This window comes from Vipera ursinii, assembly GCF_947247035.1.
Source record: "Vipera ursinii genome assembly, chromosome: 8".
Lineage (NCBI taxonomy): Eukaryota > Metazoa > Chordata > Lepidosauria > Squamata > Viperidae > Vipera > Vipera ursinii.
Genome location: NC_139519.1, coordinates 15,536,261 through 15,557,773, shown reverse-complemented (window position 1 = coordinate 15,557,773; position 21,513 = coordinate 15,536,261). Strand labels below are relative to the sequence as shown.

The 21,513-nt window shown below is 44.3% G+C and overlaps 1 protein-coding gene across 1 annotated transcript; it reads right to left on the bottom strand.

Moving 5' to 3' along the window:
- Positions 1-8,712: 8,712 nt before the first annotated feature.
- Positions 8,713-11,796, bottom strand: PPIA (peptidylprolyl isomerase A). The gene is made up of 5 exons (XM_083368116.1): positions 11,544-11,796; positions 9,832-9,862; positions 9,659-9,747; positions 9,238-9,410; positions 8,713-9,029 (listed from the first exon to the last, which is right to left on the bottom strand). The coding sequence occupies exons 1-5, from the start codon at positions 11,610-11,612 to the stop codon at positions 8,897-8,899; spliced, it is 495 nt and encodes a 164-aa protein (XP_083224242.1). The 5' UTR covers positions 11,613-11,796; the 3' UTR covers positions 8,713-8,896.
- Between the last annotated feature and the right edge of the window lie 9,717 nt (positions 11,797-21,513).

Here is a 21,513-nt window from a genome sequence, read left to right as displayed (position 1 = left end):
CTGCAGTATCCATAAGCATCTGAAATTCCCCCATCTGGACCAGCAGGTGGCACTGTGGTTCAACGATCAGAAGTTTTTATTGAATTTGTCCCCAATCTAAAGGTAAAGGTAAAGGTTCCCCCACACATGCGTGCTAGTCGTTTCCAACTCTAGGGGCCGGTGCTCTTCAAAGCTGAAGAGCCAGCGCTTGTCTGAGGACGTCTCCGTGGTCATGTGGCTGGCATGACTAGACACCAAAGGTGCACGGAGCAGTTACATTCCCACCGTACTGGTCCCTATTTTTCTACTTGCATTTTTTATGTGCTTTCGAACTGCTAGGTTGGCAGAAGCTGGGACGAGTAACAGGTGCTCACTCTGTTACACGGCACTCGGGATTCGACCCGCCAAACTGCCGACCATTTGATCAACAAGCTCAGTGTCCTAACCCACTGAGCCACCACGTCCCCAATCTAGTGCCCTCTAAATGTGCTGGACTTCCGTTTTCTTTGCAAAAAAAATATATAATTGTCTAAGAATTATGGGAAACTGAGATCTAACCCATGGGAAAAAAGCATTCAGGTTTGAAGAAAGCTGCTTTCTTGGTGGCCACAAGGGGGTATGGACAATACTATGATCTTGACAGGAGAAATATCTTGTCAGGGGAAGTTAAGTAATGTTAGAATTTGGACTAAACTCCTTTTTCTGCAGGCTACCTTGCTGTCTGTCAAATGGGCTTGTCTTGTTCCCATGCCCTTCCCAGATGGTTACTATACATGTATATATACTATATATGTACAAACATGCGTCCCTCTCTTCAGTCTGTTTGCAAAAAGGAACTCCTACCTCCATTCCTAATTTCCTTTCTTTAGATTAAAGATAGGAGATTTAATGTGAAGAACAGAATGGGTAATTTTGGCTGACTCAGAGTGGAGGCGTCTTTCAGCCCAATCAATGCTTTTTAGGATAATTATCAGCGAAGGAAAGCAGTCTATAGTTTTACTTGACTGTAACCATTTTTCCCCATAGATGTATATAACTCTAGGTAGTCCTCAATTTACAACCATATGCTTCATACTAAAGTTACAATGGCACAGCAGGTGACTTATGGCTGATCCTCACACTTATGACCATCTCAGCATCCCCATGGTCATGTGATCAAAATCCAATGCTCAGCAACTGGCATGTATTTATGACAATTGCAGTGATCACCATCTGCAATCTCTTCAGCTGGCTTCCCATAAGGAAACTAGAGGCAAAAAAAAGTTCTAAAATCACTTAACCACCTTGCTTAGCAACAGAAATTCTTGTCTCAATTGTGGTCATAAGCTGGGGGCTCTTTGTAGCACAGTATTAATTTTTTCCACTCTTTCAAGTGCCTTCACACATCACTGCTAAATTAAAACATGCTTTGTTTCCCTTCTCCTAGCTGAGATTTAAATATAACTGATGGGCAAATGCTGTTGGCGGCACAGGAAACGCTGAGAAACTCGATTGGAGCCTGGAATGCTGACTTTTTTCAAAAGAATAATAGCCCCTTTGTGTGACATTTGGGCAAAATCACAGGCAGTGGGGATATTTAAACCTTGCTTGGATCATGGCTTGCTTTCAACCCTTCCCTGTGTCAAAACAATTGCAATGTGGCTTTGCAGGATGCATAAACAAGACTATAGCTTGGCCTCAAGTCTTTAAAGAACCAGAATATTCTTCTTATATTTGCTAAGGAAGGACAGATATAATCCCCAGAAAAACACTAACCTCTGTTAATTAATAACCAAGTAAAAACAAAAATTACATAGTTTGTAACAGACAACTATGGACCAAAAACTATTCATCTGATACAGGAGGAAGGAACTGAGAGAAATAAAAAACCAAGTTGGCAATATCCAGCTTAAATAACACTATAACATGTAAGCCGAAATTAAGTATTAATTCAGTATTAAGGCATTTTTTTCTTGTCCACAAAATATTTTCATGTAAGAAACTACTCCTTACCGGCTAAGCTCCAGAGACTATGACTGACTTTTCTTGAACCAATCACATCACAACATGCAAATGCCAACTAAACCAGGTCATAAACATTGCCAAGGGAGGGGGGGACTCCTTCATTATGGACCAAAGCCAAGGGCTACAAGCACCCACTTTTTCTGTGGCTGCAGAAGTCAGAAGCCCTTTGACGGTAGGTCAGACCAAGAAAAAGACGCCAGAAGAACTGCTGGAACTCTATTGTAACCATAGTCTGATCAAGGTAATTAAATCTTGATAGCTTGTCTAATTTTCTTCCCATTCTTACACCCAAGACGATCAAGGCAAAGCAATCTTGAGTTACTTTCTCACCTGCTCCTCTCTTTCAGGGCTAAGCTGATGTACATGTAAACCTTGCACTTTTCAAGGTTTCTCTACAACATGGGTGTCAAACTCTATCATGTCATGTGACATATCGCGATGTTTTTTTGCCTTTGCGGGGCCACAGTGGGTTTGGCCTGTGCATGACGTATGCAGCCCGCAGGCCACCACCCCTGCTCTACAATAACAGAACAGCAAGAGGAGGTAATGGAGCATGCCCCCATTGGCATGAGTCCTCAGTGGCTAGGGCCCATTTTCTCCAAACATATAAGGTTAGCCTTAGGGATCCTGCTCCATTTTACCTAAACCACTGAAGAGAAAGGTGGACAAGATCTCTTTCAAATCAATGGGATTTGAGGCTTTTCCATTCAACGGTTTCCTAGGATGTCAGTTGTAGCATTATCCATCATCAGCATCCACTTCCTGGTGGGAATATTTTTTTTTCTTTGTACCTTCTAATATTATTTGCACTGGATTTCAAAGCATACGTGTTTCTGTTGCAATTCTATGTTTATTGTTAGCATTTCATTGTTTGTACTGGTTTAAGTAGTAGACCATGTTGGAAACTTTTGGGGTTTAAGAGCAGGTAAAATCATGCATTTCAAAAAGAATCCTGCCTGCCAGGTAGCCTTCCAGCCAGCCCCCCTCTCAACCTTCGACAAACGCCCCTATGCTAATATCCTTAGAATGCAGTGTGGGAAGAATCCAGAGAAATAAATATTTTGGGAAATATTAAAAAGGAAGAAAATATTTTCCCAAAGGACTTTAAAGGCAGAAACCAACACACACACACCACAAGTCTCTCTGCCCCAAACAGAAAACAGGTTTGCAGAAATGCAGATGTGATAATCTTGGCAGAAACATTGGAGCCAGGAAGTTGGGATTAGAAAGAACGAACCCTAGAATCAACAATCCCTCACACCAAAAATCCAACAGTCATCAGCCACAACCCCAGGGAAGGAGGATATGACCTTTGGGACATAATAGGATTAACCCATCACCATGAGAATACAGAAAGTCACACTCAGACTCAGGTCAAAGTTCATGCCACAGGAACAACTCCAAACAAAAGCTCAAGAAGGTATAAAAGCCTGGCACTTGTTCCATGTGGTCAGTTGTTGTTGTTTTTTGCAGAGCCATCTTTCTGTCTGGATTTCCTCTTCAATAAAGTCCAAGCTTCTTTCTAAAGCAGCCTCCATGTTGTTTATTCCCAGCTTGGACTGGAGCCTGATGAAGATTTGTCTTTCGACAGCAGTGAGGAGTTGAATCAGGTGCTCTGCCTGGCCAGTGGTTAATACTGAGTAGGGATGGAAGCTAAAATCATGTTTCCTCAAAGGAATCTTGCAAAGTGCCAAAACATGCCTACGGATTTAATAAGACAACATTTGCATGAGTCTTCAAGGCCAGAAGTCCCCTACTTTTTGGGCACCAGGGACCGGTTCCGTGGAGAGGTTTTGTGTGTTGCCTGCATCACGCAGATGAGGCTTTGCTTGTTTATGTGGACTGGTTGCTGGCATGCCACGGCCCGGTACTGGTCCACAGACCGGGGGTTGGGGACCCCTGTTCAAGGCCATTTCTTGAAACAAGCAAATATATGCCAGGTGAGATAGATACATAGAATGCTAATCTAGTGTATTTGAATGGTTTTGCACATGGTGAATTCAGCCTGCATTAAACAAACCATGGCTTACATCACACAAACTAGGTCCATTTGTCCATCTAGTTCAACTTTCCTCAACCCGATACTCTCTGATTGTATTGTAACTCCAGCTCCCAGAATTCCCAGCCAGTCAGTGTGGGAAGCAAGAAACACATCTCATACCGTCTTGCAAAGTCGACAAGTCCATTTTGTGTTGAATTTTCACCACTAGCACCCAGCTTTCCTTCTCAGCGGGACGTTTTCTTACAGGAGTAAACTTCAAACCTTGTAATTCACGGCCCATTAAGATTGGGAGATTTGAGTTTAGACAGCCATCTTCCTGGAATCTTTCCAGAGGAAAACCCCGAGAATTACCTTGTTCTTCCCTAGCAGAACCCAGGAAAAAAATCGCATCGGTACCTTACCAGGGAGGAACCGATTTTACATCCAACGTCCGCTGGCCGGTGGCAAGTTCTCCAACGCTCCCCAAATAAGCGGGAAAGGGGGAGAATATAGATTAGATAGATAGATAGGTAGATAGGTAGATAGATAGATCAGCGTTTCCCAACCTTAGGAACTTGAAGATGCGTGGACTTCAACTCCCAGAATTCCCCAGCCAGCATAGCTGGCTGGGGAATTCTGGTAGTTGAAGTCCACGCATCTTCAAGTTCCTAAGGTTGGGAAACGCTGAGATAGATAGATAGATAGATAGATAGATAGATAGATAGATAGATAGATAGATAGATAGATAGATAGATAGATAGATAGATAGATGATAGATAGATAGAGATAGAGATAGAGAGATAGACACCCCTCCACAAACGGCGAGTCGAACGGTAGGTATCTCCTTGTCCACAAGCGCAAGGAAAGAGGTCGTTTTTGGGTACCAAACTGGCCAGCGCCGTCCTTGGCTTCCCGAGGCCGCTAGGGGGCGCGCCGGGAGCGATCGCACTGCAGGCGGGCGCTGCGGCGGGAAGCGAGCCTGGCTGGGGAAGGGCGCTGTAGCTTTCCACTGCCCCGCTTGGGCTGGCTTCTTCCCCCGGGGCGAGCTCGGCCTTCCCCGCCCACAGGGTGGAGTGAGTCAGCAGGGAGCCGGCTGCGGCTCCCCTGCCTACGGGGCTGGCTTTGCTCGCTGGCTGCAAGAAAGGGCGTGGGCCGCGGCCGCAAGAAGGAAAGAAGGGAGCGAGCGGGAAGGGCTTTTGGCCGCGCTTTGCAGAGCTCGCGCCGCTTTTGCAAACCGGGTTTCGGCTCGTCCGGCACGGACTCCCCAGGCAGGGCCGCCCCGAAAAGCCGCCCTCGGTTTGGGGGGATGGGTGGGGGCTCCGAGCAGAGCCGCGGAGAGGCGGGCGACGGACACCCCTGCCCTCCCCCCCCCTCTTTCCCTGGCTCTCGGCTGGTGTTGCATTGCGGCGCTTCCAGCTTTCGCGCGGGCGCGAACCTGCGGGGCTGCTGCCGAGCCAGGCGGGGCGAAACGGGGCCAAGCGCTTTGTTGGCGCAAGAGCATTCGAGGGATCCGGCCAGGAGAAACGGGGTGGTGGTGGGAAAGTCTACGGGGACCCGACCGGCCTGCGGGAATTCTTAAGAAATGCCTTAGCTGCGGATCCTTTCCCTTTGCAACAGGGGGAAAAAATCTGCTCTTCCCGGGAAGGGAAGGGCAGGAGAGTGTTTAGGGCCATGTATGGTCTGCTTCCATTTCCATTGCATCCCATTGAGGCTGGTATGATAGGACTCCAGTTCCTCTCGGCGTGGCCCCGCTTTGAATTTTTTTTTGAATGAACCTTTATTGTCAAAAGTACAACCGTGTATACGTTGAGATTGGCTGAGCCTCCCTTCGTGCCCCCCACCCCCAGCTCACAGTGCTGGCTGAGGATGATTGTTCCCTTCTTGTTTAGTTAATCGAATAAGCGGTTTGAAAAGTGGGGTGATGTGACTGGCACGCTGACCCACGTCTGGTGGACAAACTAGGGGGGAAGCCATGCCATCCTGCTTGGCTGGGTAGATTTGCTTCCCGCCTACGGTAATAGTTGTTCTCTTCTGGGATGCACGATAGCCCTCCTTGCTGTGTTCTTCCACTCCAGCAGTAGCCAAGATAAGCATAGAATTGCACTAGGGTCTTACTGGAAAACTCTTAGCTGCTGTCAATGTAGCTGTGATGATGCCGTAATGTGGAGCCTTCAGCCTTCCCTAGTTTTTTTTTTTCAAATTACAGTCTGATCCCTAAGAAGGGACATAAGGGTAGATTTCTCTCTCCTGGAGACCTTTATAAATGCTTTAAATGCAAAGTCCTTCCAAAGGTTGCAAGGCTGGATTGCCACATTTTGAGAATTCTGTGCTACCTTCATCACCCCAAAAGCCCTGTTATTTTTGTTACATTTATCGCCTGTCTCACCTGGAGCTACTACAGGCTGCTTACAACAATAAAAAGAAGAGTGTAAACAAAGTAAAATAGAACAATAAAAGAATGGAGTAGAACATGAAGATACATCAACGTAACAAAAAGATTAATTACTAGCCTGGAAGGACCCAGTGGCTGCATTGTTTTGGATTTTGGATTGACAGGTTTAAGCCTGCAAGAGCTGACCTGCCAGAGGATCGAATGAAGAAGTCTCAGATCTAAAGAGGGTCTACAACAACTTGTTGCAGCCAACTAATGCACTAATATTTGCACTAATATCAAACAAATAATCCAACAGTACCACTAAAGAAAGGATGCTAAAGGAGGAACAAAATTAAATGTGAATGACAAAAATTAAAATGTTTAAATTAGTTTAAATTGTTAAATTGTCCCTCAGTGAGTTGTCCCATGGAAGTTGGCCATGGCAAACTGGTTGCAGTAAGTTGTCCCATTCCACCAGAGGAATGCCAATTTTTTTTTCTTTTGCCTGCATCTGTATGAGAACTCAAGAATTGAAGGGCTGTATGTTCAAGAATTTCTGAACTGTGGGCTAAGGGTCTGTTACTTGGCTTTACCATTAGTTGATTAATCATCACTGCTGTTCAAATTTACTTGATTATTTAATGGATGATTGTTTTGTTTTATACTTTTAGAATTGTAAACTGCCCAGCCACTTGGTCGAGTTGGATGGCTATAGAAATTGAATAAAATTCTGAATTGGCATTTGAGACTGAAATACAGGATTTTTTTTGTCACTTACAGTATTAGAGTTGAGGGTTCATATGCAGCTAGTTCTCTAAAATAGCCTAGATAGTACCTTTAGGCAACTGCATTTTAATTTGTTTTAAAGGGTGATTTTTTTTCCAAACAGCGAATGGAATAGTAGGGATCTCCTCATAAACAAATGCAGAGAAAGATGTCACTTTTGGTACTAAATTTGCAAGTGTTGCCCTTAGCTTTGAAAGTCCTATAAGCCCCTATGAGCAACTAAAGAACAAAGTTTTGTGAATGTAATGTCACATTCCTAGAGTTAACATTTCTTGATCTTGCTTATAAAACTCAGTAAGCTACAGATCTTATCTAATGGCATTTGTTAATGGAAACAGTTTAAACAAATCTCACGGTATTCCTCTTGGTATGGGAAGATCTCAAATCTTCTGAACTTCCAGTCATGGACAGGAAAGAAATATTGAGCACCTTATCACAATGCAAGACAAAAAAAAATGAACTTCAACCTTCCATTTTTCAATGAAACTCTACATTGGCACATCTAAACAATCCATTAAGACCACTAGCAAAACCTCTGCCTATTAAGGGCATTACCATGTCTTATAAGATTACAATGGAAAATGTGAAATGTACTTATTTGCCAATTAGAGTGAGGAGCTTTTTTGAACTGAAAAAAATGCTGTTTAAGATCCTTTGGACATTTAACTGGGAACGCATCTGAACTTTGCACTATTCTTAGGACTGCATTGCTGGACATGCTGCCCTATCAGAGTTTATCCTGGCGTAGCAAAATTGGATGCCATCCAATAAATTTAACAAGGCACTGACAGGGCCAAGAGCACCTCAATGGAGCACAGCTAATTAACCAGTCCTATTAAGCTGACAGCCACTGTTATGAAACCAGCTTTTGGAAGTTACATGCCAAAGTTATCCAGATTTTATTCCATGGTGTACTTTATGACCACTCATCAGTTGTTGTTACTGCCAATGCCACACAGTCCTTAGAAAGACAAGATCTGATAACAATGTCAAGCAGGCAAAAAACTGCAGACTGGATGAGTCCCCAACATGGCAAATATGCAAGTGCTGGGTTAGTGACCCCTACTGTAGGGAGGTAGCCTGATAAGTTATTGCAGAATGACAAAATGGGGCAACCAGGGAAAGAAGTCAGCAGTATTTGCACCTACAGTCTCAGCACACACACAACAAATATCAGTATCATTTGAAGCCAATCACTTGCCAAGCTACTGATCTGAGATCCAGCAAATCCATTGATGGATACTTTGAGGAAGAGTTTGAACACATTTGCACTAGTAAAGTTTTTCATCTGCTTGCTGAATACATTAAACTTTTTGGGGACAGCACGGTTGCAACCTTAATTCTTTATTCTTCCTAAGCTATGCAGCTTAGCCAGCCTAATTACAGGAGTGAAGCCCATTTCATGAAGCCTTTCCCAACTCTTGAACCAGAATCTCGCACAGCCAATGTTTTAAATCAGTTCAAATCAATTTCACTTGCACTTTATCTCTTACTGCCCAGCTTGTAGTTCATCCCAAGCACCTGTATTTTTGTTATGCCCTCGGCATACAGCGAGCTTTGCCTGCAGGAAGAAAACACAAAACCAGCACCTGGTTTAACTTGTTTTATTTCATTTTGAAAACAAATTTGTCTTCAGTCCAGCTGGACTTGTGAGGGACAAGAAATCGAAACCCAATAGAAACGCAGCAGTAAGTCAGGAGCATAAAGATTCAGAGGGGACTAACCCCAACTACAGAAGGAATGGTCGATTTGTTAAGACAACAAGAATGTTATTACATATCTCCGCAATCAGAGATGATGATCTTCTTGCTCGGTTTGCCATTCTTTGAGCCAAAACTCTCTATTTTCCTCACAATGTCCATTCCCTCTCTGACTTGGCCAAAGACCACGTGTTTCCCATCCAACCTAGAGAAGTAGAGATGAATACTATGGTGAATACAACCTGCAATTCCACAAACAAATGTCCCGTCTCCATTCAGGGCATAGCAATAGCTATTTTGGCAGGAATTACACAGATTGGTTACTTGTGCAACTACAGACAAGGCTTTCTATTCCAAGACTGTTGCTTAAAGGTCAAGTGAACCAATTCAATCTCAAGCCAAGGATTACTTACCATTCAGTTTTCTCAGTGCAGATGAAGAACTGAGACCCATTTGTATTGGGACCAGCATTCGCCATAGATAAAATGCCAGGGCCTGTGTGCTTGAGAATGAAGTTCTCATCGGCAAACTTCTCGCCATAAATAGATTTACCGCCTGTTCCATTATGGCGGGTAAAGTCACCACCCTGCAGAAACACAACCCAAGTGCAGCTGAAACATCAATTTAGCCAGGCTTTCCCCCACATTTTTCATCACCTCCAGCCAAGATGACTAGGTGAAAAACCATTTCAGAGACTTTAAAACACAGTAGACTGCTTGCTACCACATTAATATACAATGGTTCTTTTAGTAATTGCAATAATTCTTAAGGCTTGTCAAGCAACTAAGAATATATACAATTACAACATGTGCTAAATTGATGGGAGCTATATACCTGACACATGAATCCAGGAATGACTCTGTGAAAGCATGATCCCTTGTAACCGAAACCTTTCTCTCCAGTGCTCAACACACGGAAATTTTCTAAAAAGAGATTGCAGCATTTGTTTAGACCTTTGACAACGTATAAAATTGAACATGTCAATAAATGTTTCTAACTTTACCAACCTGCTGTCTTTGGAACTGTGTCTGCAAACAGCTGTGGAATAAGTGAGACAATAGTTAATGCAATACATTGTTACACTAATGTGCATATATTTCTCCAACTAATCATGTAAAGTATTCTCTCCATTAAGTAATCTTAAATACTTTGCACTAAGGAACTGTGATCAATAGTACCAAAGCATATAATATTGGCACAATTCACTTAGTCAGATTGAGAAATACCTGCAAATGGTTTACTGGCCTACCACCAGAAAATAGGCCAGTGAGAAGAACATAATTAGTCTGCACATTCAAAAGTGCAAATCCAAATTGTATCCAACTATTTCTTTGATCTACCAGGCTTCAAGCAGGTACCAAGAAGAAACGATATGGTACTTGTGAAATTCTAATCAGATTATTAACCATAGAAATACAAACTTTTGCTCAGATAGGCAATTTTCCAAAGCACTGCAATTTAGCAATAGGTATTGCAAAACCTAAATGTCCTTCCCACTCTAAATCTTTGGAGGTGTTAAGTTTTCAGCATACAAAGATTTTATTCTGATTTTATTCGCTGGAAAGGAGCTTTCTTAACAGAGGGCAAATGTTGCATTCACAAGGGTTTTTCCTTTACAAGTTATCTAGAATTTGTCTCTTCATATATGGCTTTCTAATCATACAAATGTAAAGGGAACCCAACTAGAATTGCTCCAGCAACCGACTGAAGACTCTCCCCTTAATAAGGAAGCAAACCTTCCAAGCCATAGCACTCAACTCAAGCTCACCCATCTCTATTCATCCAGATATATGGAATTCTATATAGAGCTGGGTGAGTCTATGAATTACCTTCCGCCAGCTTTTATTTTTGTAGCTTGCTCTTGGGCTTTCCCCGTACAAAAATCTAGACACGAGATGGCTCCCGTGTCTCTCTCTCTCTCTCTCTCTCTCTCTCCCTGCCAATATCTAGATCTGCACCTACAGCGCTTCGGCGACGGCCTCCTGGCTCGTTTTGGACGGGGAGAGCGAAGGGAGAGCAAGCTTTACTCTTTTATAAAGGATCCCATGGGGAAAGAAGTGCCTTTTTTTCCCTTCTGCAACGGGAGGGGGGAGAAAAGCGATTAAGAGGCGAAAGGAGCCGCCCTCCCCTCCCGCATCGTGGGCGCCCCCTTCCCTCGCAGCGGGGAGGGTGGGGCGCGGGCAGGCGCAGCTGGGGCCGTGCAGGAGCAGGGAAGGAAATCCCAAACGGAAGAGGGGAAGCAGGATCGCCCTCCCCGCCCCCTCCCCACCCGGAAAGTCCCGCCGAGCTTCTTTTCCGGAGCGGGAGGGAAGGAAGGAAGGAAGAGGAAGGCGGCTGCAGCAAGAAGCGGGCGGACAGCTTCGTGCTTCCCTCGGGCCACGTGGAGGCGGCGGCGGCGGCGGCAGCGACGTGCGCGCTCCCGCTGGCTGGCGCGCGCGCCCTGCTTCCCTCCCCGCCACCACTCAGGTGCGCGCGCAGCCCCTCCGGCGCGCGGCAGCGAGGCGGTTGCCTGTCTTTCTCTCTCTCTCTCTCTCCCCCCCCCCGCCCCGCGCGCCCGTTCCTGCTTCCTCCCCTCCCGCTGCATTCAGCGAAATCCCAAAATGGCCCCCGCGCTCCCACCCAGACAGGAAATGGCGGCGCGTCCGCCTCAGACCGGGCTTTTCCCACCGAGACGGTCCTTTTTCTTTTTTCTCTCCCCCCCCCCCCCACGCCTCTGTACCTCGAAGGTGATGCGCCCGAGGGCCTGTCCGTCGGCGGCGACATCGAAAAACACGAGAGGGTTAGGCATAGCTGGGGGAGGGAACGCACCGCGTGAGCGAAATGTAAAAGTTTTAAATTACACACACACACAAAAAAAAAAGCGGCACCAGCCACAGATCGGGACCAGCGACCACGACTCCACACCAGCGAGCGCGGCGCAGCGGGAAGGAAAGCGCCTCTTCGCAGCCCTTATATAGGCGACGCCCCGCCCTCCGTTCGGACTTTCCCTCACGCGACCTTCCGCCAATCACAGTAAGGGCAGGTTGGCGAAGTGAAAGGAGCGCCGGCTAATCCGGAGCGCTCCTCGGCGGGCAAAGGCGGGCTCGGCGCGTCCCGCGCCTCGGTGTAGGGGCGTGGCCTTAACGAGAGGCGGGAACCGAAGAAAGGTAGGCATGTGGCGCATGCGCAGTATTAGGCTGCGTTGAGTAAAGGGAAAGGATGGCTGGAAGAGGGAGGGGCCGCAGGCGTTGAAGGGGGGGGCCTCTCCTTAAAATTATTTCATGAAGGAATTGCTTATTTGCCATTAATTTCATTATTATTTTTTTAAATTGAGCGTGCACCATTGGCTGTGAAACAGAAATCTGGCTTGGGCTGGGCCGGGAACACGAGTTGCAACCCAAATGGGGAGATGCCCTGCAGGAGAGGAGGCAGGCATGAAAAGCAAATTTTTAATTAGGAGAAGAGGGCGAGGAACCCACGAGGATTTGGGATCTGCAGTCAGGCCTTGGAAAGCAGCCTCTCTGGCCGAATCCAGGCCAAGGGAGCTGATTTGCTGCTGATTTTATTTGATACCACCCCTTTTTTGTTTTAGGGGTTTAAAGGAGTCTTTTTTAAAAAAAAATCCCATTAACGGCCTTGTGGAGTAGGGTTCAGTCGAGGAACTAGCCCCAATTGCAAAATTAATGATTAGTGCAAATTAATGGAGTCAGGATTTGATTCAGCTTGACTGCTAGGGCACACTGATACTGGCTGGCTTGGAGTCCATTGTTTGAGGTCGGGTGATATGCCTCCTTAATAAAATAATAAGTTCCCTAGAAAGGGGAAAATATTTTACCTGTTGCCCCAGGATACCTTGCAATGCTCCTGGAGTGAAGCAAACTTACAACTAACCCCCCCCACACACACCACCAATTATTTTCTTTAAAATGACAATAGGGCTGTAATATTAGCAAAATTCTTTTGTCACTGACCAAGTAATCTTACATTCATGTGCACTTGACAAAAGGATCAAGATGCTAAGGGAAAGTGTATTGCAGCCCCAAGGCATCGCTACCTTAGCTAATTATGTTCTATTATCACGGTGATCTTATGTGTGCCCAGTCCTCTTAATGTCCAAGAGGAAAAGTCAAGATAAATGAGTCCGGTTGCTAATATACCAGCTCCTATATTTAGTAGGCTTGTGTATAAGCAATCATCACAAAGAGAGTGAGATGGATCAAAGTCAGTGACACTAAACATCAACTTCCCTTCTAAAAGTTGGGCCTTCACAGATGCCCAATAATACTGATCCTAGACCTTGGCCCTGGAAGCTGCCTTGACAGATTTGCTAAAGTGCTTCACATTTTGTTCTTCCAGTGCAACCATTTATCCCGTTGACTGTTAATTTATTCAAGTTGCAGGAAAACAAGATACTGGAACAAAGTCTTGTGTATTTTTTTTTAACATGCGTGTATGGTCTTGCCAACTCAATGATAACTCTTTTTATTTAGCAACGACATAATAAAAAATTGTACCTGCTTTTGCTGCTGAATGGGTATGCCTTGCCTCCTTTTCATTGTGTGAATGTCTAGTGATCACTTACTTGGGTTTTTACATCGTGTGTCCCTTTCTATCTTAAGTCGAGGGCAGTCATGGCATGTGGTAAAAGCAGATCTGAGTAAGATCTGTGCCTATATTTTACTTCCTGGATTGTTCGTTGATTTCTATTTCTATATTGTTGCTGGGGTTATGGCTATTTGCTTTAGAATAAGACCTTTTCAACCAGAGTTTAAGAACAGTTTGCTTGTTGGGCTGCTTTCAAGTCAAGGCTGCAGAGTTTTATGGATCCTCTCTATTAAGGTCTGTCTAGTTGCAGGGGTAAGGCAACCTCTGCTCTTTTATGACTCATGGACTTCAACTCCCAGAATTCCTAAGTCAGCTAGAAAATAGTGACCGCGGTGGATGGGGTCAGTTGCAGCACTTCCCTTACCAGAAGGCAAATGGGTGAGCTTGCTTCCCATCACGATCTGCGCTGTGCTAGATTCAGAAGGCCAAAATTATCTGCTAAGCTTGTAAGCCGCCCTAAGTCTTCGGAGAAGGGCGGGATATAAATGGAATTAAAAATAAATAAAAAATTAAAAAAAATCTGGAGCACACACGAGTGTTCACAAAGCACCGATCAGGAATGCCACTCAAAGTAGCCGGGTTGTGAGGCTTCTTTTAGGAGAGGAGATGTATCCTTGCAGAACACAACCATTTGAGAGCACTTAGGGCACAGTACAAGGGTCATCAGACTTAAGTCGTGCTCTGTTCTGTGACTCCTGGCTTGACCTGTTAAGTCCACGCTGCTTGGGTTTGTGTTCCCCTCAAGATTTGAAGAAAATATAATCGCAATGGCCAGGGAAGCCTCTGTCTGCCCACAAAGCATTTTCCATCTCTAGCACAAACAGCATCAGCATTAATCTTCTCCATGTGCAGGCCCACGGTTACAAAACAAGGCCATTCATTGGTTGGCCCTGCTCCGGGCAGGTCTGTATTTAATTAGCTAAAGTGGTAAGATGTGTGAGAAATGCTAAAAGCTTTGTCAGCAGCCCCAAGACCCACCCTGGGACGCCTGGTAGAAGCTAAGTGGCGGGGGGTGCTTCCTGTGTATATCTTTATGGCTTTCCTTGAATAACACAAAATGGGGGTTTCAGTCTGGCATTTCATATAGAAAGGCTTCTTACAAGCATAAGATGATTGGAATCTGCTGGAGGGACTCAGTGTGCCGTTTAAATTCATTTGCTCCTTAAACTGTACGAGAAGAGGAACTTTTAAGAGTGTGAGGGGAAAAAACATAATACAGGGCATTTTGAATCTCCATCAATTGGACCATGGTTATCGGAAGCCTACAACAGTTTGTTTAGTGATCGTTCAAAGTTACAATGGCACTGGAAAAAGTGACTTGTGACCATTTTTCACTTACAACCCGTTGCAGCGTCCTCATGATCATGTGATCAAAAATTCAGATGCTGGGCAACTGGCTCCTATTTATGATGGTTGCCGTGTCCCAGGTCATGTGATCATCTTTTGTGACCTGACAAGCAAAGTCAATGGGGAATCTGGATTCACTTAACAACCATGTTACTAACTGAACAACGGGAGTGATTCACTTAACAACTGTGGCAAGAAGGGTTGTAAAATGGGGCAAAACTCACATAACAACTGTCTCCGCAACAAAAATTTGGGGGTCAGTTGTCTTAATTTGAGGACTACTGTGTTTCTCTGAAAATAAGACTGGGTCTTATATTAATTTTTGCTCCAAAAGACGCATTAGGGCATATTTGGTGGAGCAGTGGGCTAATGCCTCCTTAAGTAACACCAGCTGCCTGCAATTAGTGCAGGTTCGCCTCCCACCAGGCTCAAGGTTGACTCAGCCTTCCATCCTTCCGAGGTAGGTAAAATGAGGACCCAGATTGTTGGGGGCAATAAGCTGACTTTGTAATAATGCCGCTTGGGGGGGGGGGAACTGAAAGCCCTAATAAGCAGGCATATACATAGAATGAAGGCTACTGCTAAGCTTGTAAGCCGCCCTGAGTCTTCGGAGAAGGGCGGGATATAAATGGAATTATAATAAAAAATAAATAAATTTTCCAGTTAGATCTTATTTTCAGGAAAATACATTACTAAATGCATCCGTCTGGCTGACCATCTTAACTGGGACTAGTTTTGGGGTAGGGCTTATATTACGAGCATCCTGAAAAATCATGCTAGGGCTTATTTTCCAGTAGGGTCTTATTTTCAGGGAAACACGGAAACTGTACACAACATTCGTCTTCAGTAGCTTTTTATTGCTCATTCTCCCCTAACTAAATACATCTATTTCCCTTGCAGCCTGAGAAACTGTGTTTCATTAGTACAAACACTTGCTCTAGGTACAAAAGCCATCACATTCAGTTCTCTGCAGTTAAAAAGAATGATTTCCCATTGAGTGCGATCAACATTTGCTCAACAGACCCCCTTCTCAGCTACAGCAAGTACCAAATGATGGAGAACAAAATGATAACTGGTAGCGATGCATCCTCTCATCATCAGTTGACATGACAAAAAGCAATTTTCCCTGCAAGTTTGTACTGTCCTTAAAACCGGAAGGTATAATACAGAGTATTTATTTATATAACTCATTTGTCAGCCTGAAAATGGTTGCAGAAATAATCTTCATATCTGTCTGTCTGTCTGTCTGTCTGTCTGTCTGTCTGTCTATCTATCTATCTATCTATCTATCTATCTATCTATCTATCTATCTATCTATCTATCTATCTATCTATCTATCTCCACTTAGCCCATAGGAAATTACCACCCCCACCCCCCAAAAAAACCCCAGGCAAGAGCAGCAGGGGTTTCAGGCTGAGGAAATAAACTGGGAAAGTAAGCCAATTAAAAAAACTAAACTCAGAAAAATTATTGGTGCCCCCACCCCCGGAGTGAAAAATATTTTTAGTTTTTGCTCTGGAAGCCAACACCAAAGTTGAGCACCTTAAACCCCTCATTGGAGCAACTTCTCTCCTGCCTCCCTCCCCACCCCATGATTCCCACCGTTCCCAGGTAGGATTACAATTCTGACTGGCAGGAAACACAGCCTGGCTGGGTTTGTAGAGATGCCCTGAATAGATGCCGCCAAGGAAGTGGCCCCACTGCGATCACACCAATCACGTAGTCAAGCAAACACAGTGCCAGCGTGCTGGTTATGCTCATGTCCGACAGTGAAATTGCGAGTTCTTCCGGCAAGATGGATTTCTTGGAGGGATTCTAGAATAATCCTTGGGGATTAGACCTTGAGGCCCCACCTGTTCCCTCATCTTCCCTCCCCCCACCCCTTCCTTTTCTGTCCTGTACCTGCCACTGGAATCTGTGCAAGAGCCATCTGTTCCCGGGGCAGCCTTTGCCGCAGCCGTCAGACATGCTCAGCCGCCCTGCTATGCAAAGCACGAGCTCCTGATTTAATTCACCCAACAGATGCCAAGATTGTATTATGCTTCTTAGTTGCAGACCCAGGAAGTACTTCAACTTAATCGCTAGGGAGTACTTTTCAAGTGGGGCTATGTGAAAATTTCAGGAGCGTTCAACCTTCTGGAGCTAAAGTGGATTCCTTAAAGCTTTTGGAATGAATTTGAGCTCAGCTCCACCTTCGGAACACCTCAGAACACAGGGTGACTATCCAGAAGAAAACACCCACACCCTAATCCGAGTCTTGAAACGTCTAACCCCAGTTTCCACACTGGGCTAACTTTTAATGTGATTTGATTTAGCATGCAGCGTGAAAAATGACCGTTTGGGTTTCTAAATCACGCTTCAGCACTTAGTATGAGGTGCAAATCCTGTCAGCTACTGTTTTATACACAAGGGTTTACGTAAACAGTAGTTAGCTGAAATGTCTGAACTCAGCCATTGTGTGGACAATTAATCGCTTTAGACCAGACTGTCGTTCACTTGAATCTGCAGCACCTCAGGTTTTCAGGGCTAAGAAGGTCAGAAAACTGAATTAGTTGCATACTTGCAGGACACCGTTGCTCAAATAGCTCTGTCAGGGGATAACCTGCACCATGTCCAGTGGCAGCTACCAGGATGGCAAATTTGAAGACAAAATAAGAGGCTTGTGGGACAGCACACCTGGGTTGAAGAAATTGAACCTAATTTTCCACCTGAAGGCAGGACAAGCAATGAGATGGACGCTAATCAAGGAGAAAAGGCAGGGGAAATTTCCTGACAGAACAATTAATCAGTAGAACAGCTTCCCTTCGGAAGTTGTGGGTGCTCCGTCACTGGAGAGTTTCAAGGATAGCCATTTGTCTGAAATGGTCTAAATGTCTCTTGCTTGAACAGGGGGTTGGACTAGAAGACCTCCCTCCCAACTCTTGTTATTCTATTATTCATTCTTGTGCCTGCTGCTCCAGGAAGGTAGCATGAATAATTTATTCTATATTAATCATTTTGTATTAAGTAACAAGCTAAGACACCAAAGACTTTAGAAGGAAGTTGCAGTGTTGACAAGCATATAATGGACTGTGGTTTTGTCTGTTTCATTGTCTTCTCCAGGAACCTAATTGCTATGCAGTTATCATCCAGATGTGTTGGCCATAAATGGAGATTCTGAGAATTGCTGCCCAGCACATCCAGAGTGGGAATGAAGAATTGAGGGAGGCTGTTTTATGCTTTTATTTCTGCCAGTGAAATGTCACTGGAGTGAATAGCAGGAAGAGAGTGTTGTTTAGCCATTCATTAACCTATGTATTCCTTGTCAGAAGTTTGTGGATGCAGAGAATATGAGAAAATAATTCCTTATCATGCAGATTTGTTCACATGCCCTATGGGCATGCCTGTGTCTGTATTCTTGCATGCCTGTGTCATACAGGTAATAAATGAGCCCCAATCATCTCTTTCAAGAGAAAGAATGTCTTAGCATTAAAATCAATGGTAATAAGTGAAAATGGATTATTCTATGGGTAAAAATAGGCGAGTTTCTTTCAGTTTCACTCCTCCCCCCATCTTCATTACATTATGGCCGGATTCAAAATCAACAGTCTGTTGTGTTCTTCACCTGGAATAACCTTAGTGAGCTCTTATTTATTGTATCCCAGAGAAAAGGAATGCAATGTGCAGCAACATTTATGCAGATGTTTTTCTGACAGTTCAGAGCTGCAAAAGAAAAGAAAAATCTCTGGAGCTCTTAGGATAAAATTGAGCTCGGGACTTGCTTGTGCGCTGATAAAAGCAAGCAGTCCTTCATTAGAAACCCATGTTTATTGGGAGCTTCCCTGAGGTGGTAGAGGTGGTCAGCAGAATAAATACCTGGCAATGCAGAAAGAAGGGGGGGAAAAGAGCCTTATTCTGAATAATGTATTATAATCTAGTACATTATTAATGGGTGAAAACCAGTAGGCCTCCATAATTGAAGGCATGCGATTCCTAGCAATGATCTTACCTGGATATTGAACTCATGAGCTATGAGTTATCAGTCAAAATGATCTCTTCCTGCTTTCACTCACGGACTGTATGTCAAAGAAAGGAGAAATGCTGAACGGGGTATTTCTCTGGGCATGCGTTGGTGATAAGGGACGTCTGAAGGGCCCAGAGAGGACATTCAGAATCTGCAAGGCTACCTAATGTCAATTCTCCTCCACTCACTGATGAACCGCCTGGAAATTGGTAGAGGAAATTCTTATCATCCTCAGCAGTAATTTTCTACATGCCACGAGGGGGAGGCTCAGTCTAGATACCAATTTATTTCCAAGGCTTGCTCCTTTTTTTTTTAAGCTGGCATCTTGGCTGTCTCCCTTTCCCAGTAATCTGCAGAAGTTCAGCATACAGGACCTGACATCATTAACATCCCCAGACAAAATAATCTGGAGGAATGTATGGCCTTGCTGACAGTGATACGTTCTACTGTGCTTCCTACATTTTGTTAATACTATGTTGTGCAGTTTCTGTTCTGTCTCACATTTCCCTTTGGAGGACTAAGATTTAATTCTAAGCAATCAAGATCTCTTTAGTCCTTAACGATTTCTCCTCCTTGTTCTAAAAGCTTCCTTGAGCTTTGCAGTAAGGTGCTTTGTAAGCAAGAACTGCCTTTAGCTCATTTTCATTTCTTCCCAAAATTTGTCTTGGGGGGGGGGGTACAAAACAAGCATCTTTCAAATCTCACTTGCTGCTTAACGCTCCAGCAAAAATCTAGTCCTGCGTTCCCTTGCCAAAATTTTGGTTTTTGAAATTTCCTCAGTTTCCTGCGGACCATCTGGGATTCAGGAATTCAGGTCATCCGTTGCCTGCTTTCCCTATCTCCCTTTTACTTAGAAATAGCCTCGAGTACATTTAATTGTGGACTTTCTCCTGGATTACTGGGAACCTGCAGTCTACTGGACCAGTTGTAATTCCATCTATCCCAACTACTGCCTATAAAAAGTGGCAGAGACATTCCAAAATGTCAGACAAATATATTCCGCAACCTAATCTGCTGAACTGGAGCTGGGGGCGGGGATCAAACCTTGATACGGTGCTCTTCCAATGACCCTTCTCCCATTATGCAGGGCATTTTCAGACTCTTCCACACTGGCACCAGGGCAACTTCAAAATGTCTGACAGCTGATCTGTTTCGGTCTTGGAATGAGATTCAGCTTGCTAAAAGCTCTTCTCACCAGGGTGGCTATTTGGAATTGTTGTTGTTTTAACCAGTCACGTCCGACTCTTTATAGGCAGGTGTTCTCCATGCTACCCTGTCAAGCACAGATCCTTTCAGTTCTTGGATGTTCAACTTTGTGTCAGATTTGATGTTATCAAGCCAGTGTGCCCTTTGCTTGCCCCTTCTTCTTGATCCGCTAACCATTCCTAGCATCACTGCCTTCTCCAATGAACTCGCACACATGACAAGGCCAAAGTAAATCAGACATGCCCTTATGATTTTAACTCCTAGCGATGCATCTGGTTTATACAATTTAACACCTCTGTTAGTTACTCTGGCTGTCCATGGTATACACAATCATTTACACCAGCATCACAGTTGAAAGGCGTCGATTCTTTGATCAGCCATTCTTAAGCTTTTTGGACTACTCCAAAGGAAACCCGTAAGGTAGATTTCCTAGACTTGAAACGGACAGGTACATCCATTGAAACACGCCTGCCTGCAGGAAGGCTAGATCCAGATTCAGTCACACCTGTAATTAATGGCACTGTAGTTAGACATGACCAAATTCTCAGTAATTTTAATAGTTGTCTGTAGCTACATCAAGATGCAGGTCACTGGGCACTGCCATTACAATCGCTGGCCCAGTGCCATCAAGACACTTCTGATATTGCAAAAAATCTCTAATTGCAGCAAACGTTAGAAATTATTTTGAGGCCATCAAAATTTGGGCAATGCTACGTTTCCTTCTTTCTCTCTTTTTGAAAAATATTCTAACCTTCCATTTTTCTTGGCATACCAGGACAACTAACACTGCATTCATTTACTTTGATGGGCACAAAGACCTACAACTCAACTTAGGATAGAGATGCTTAACCTGAACATGCATGGCTCTGCCATTTTTGCACCTCCAATATGGTAGGCTAGCAGCTGATTTGAGGTGCTTCATATGGGCTGGTTCTAATGATGGTAAAAGAAGCATGTAGCCAAGTTTCCTTTCCTTCAAACACCCAGATTTGAATGAAAGTGGGCCAAGATTCACTGAATTCCAGCACAAAGACCTAGAAGAGATTAGATTTATGTTTTTACTGGAGGGCACGTACAAATGCCAGGTTCACTGCAAAGAGGAGAAACATCCCTCAATTTTAGAAAGGGAGAGATTTTTTTAATAGCTATTTATAGATTTTTTTCTTCTCTGCGGCCTTTCAGCCTCCACCATCTTTTTAACCTTCTAGCATGGCCCCAAAATGTTTCTCCCCTTCCAAAGCTGTATTCTCTGCAATGCCTTCAGTATTATTTTGCCTCTTGTGACAACAGACCATCTCCAATCAAACAAATGATTACAGTTATGCCTTAATTAAAATTGCGCTCCCAGTCATTCCTTGGTTTCTGTGACACTGCTGCCAATTTCAGTATGTTTTGGCCTTGGGGTGGTCATTCGACTTGTCTCTTCAAGAAACGAGTTCCTACATTCTTCAGGAGAGGAGGAGAAAATAAGTCACCATGTTATGTGACCTGCCCTGTCCCCCACATTTACCCTTTGAGGCCACAAGCAATCAAACTTGAAAAGTCAACA

Excerpts from the sequence above, each read along its gene's own strand:
- PPIA (XM_083368116.1), bottom strand. The coding sequence starts at position 11,612 with ATGCCTAACCCTCTCGTGTTTTTCGATGTCGCCGCCGACGGACAGGCC. Across the intron at positions 9,748-9,831 it reads CACAGTTCCAAAGACAGCAG|AAAATTTCCGTGTGTTGAGC; the intron begins GTTGGTAAAGTT and ends ATCTCTTTTTAG. Across the intron at positions 9,030-9,237 it reads TGCACTGAGAAAACTGAATG|GTTGGATGGGAAACACGTGG; the intron begins GTAAGTAATCCT and ends CTACTTCTCTAG.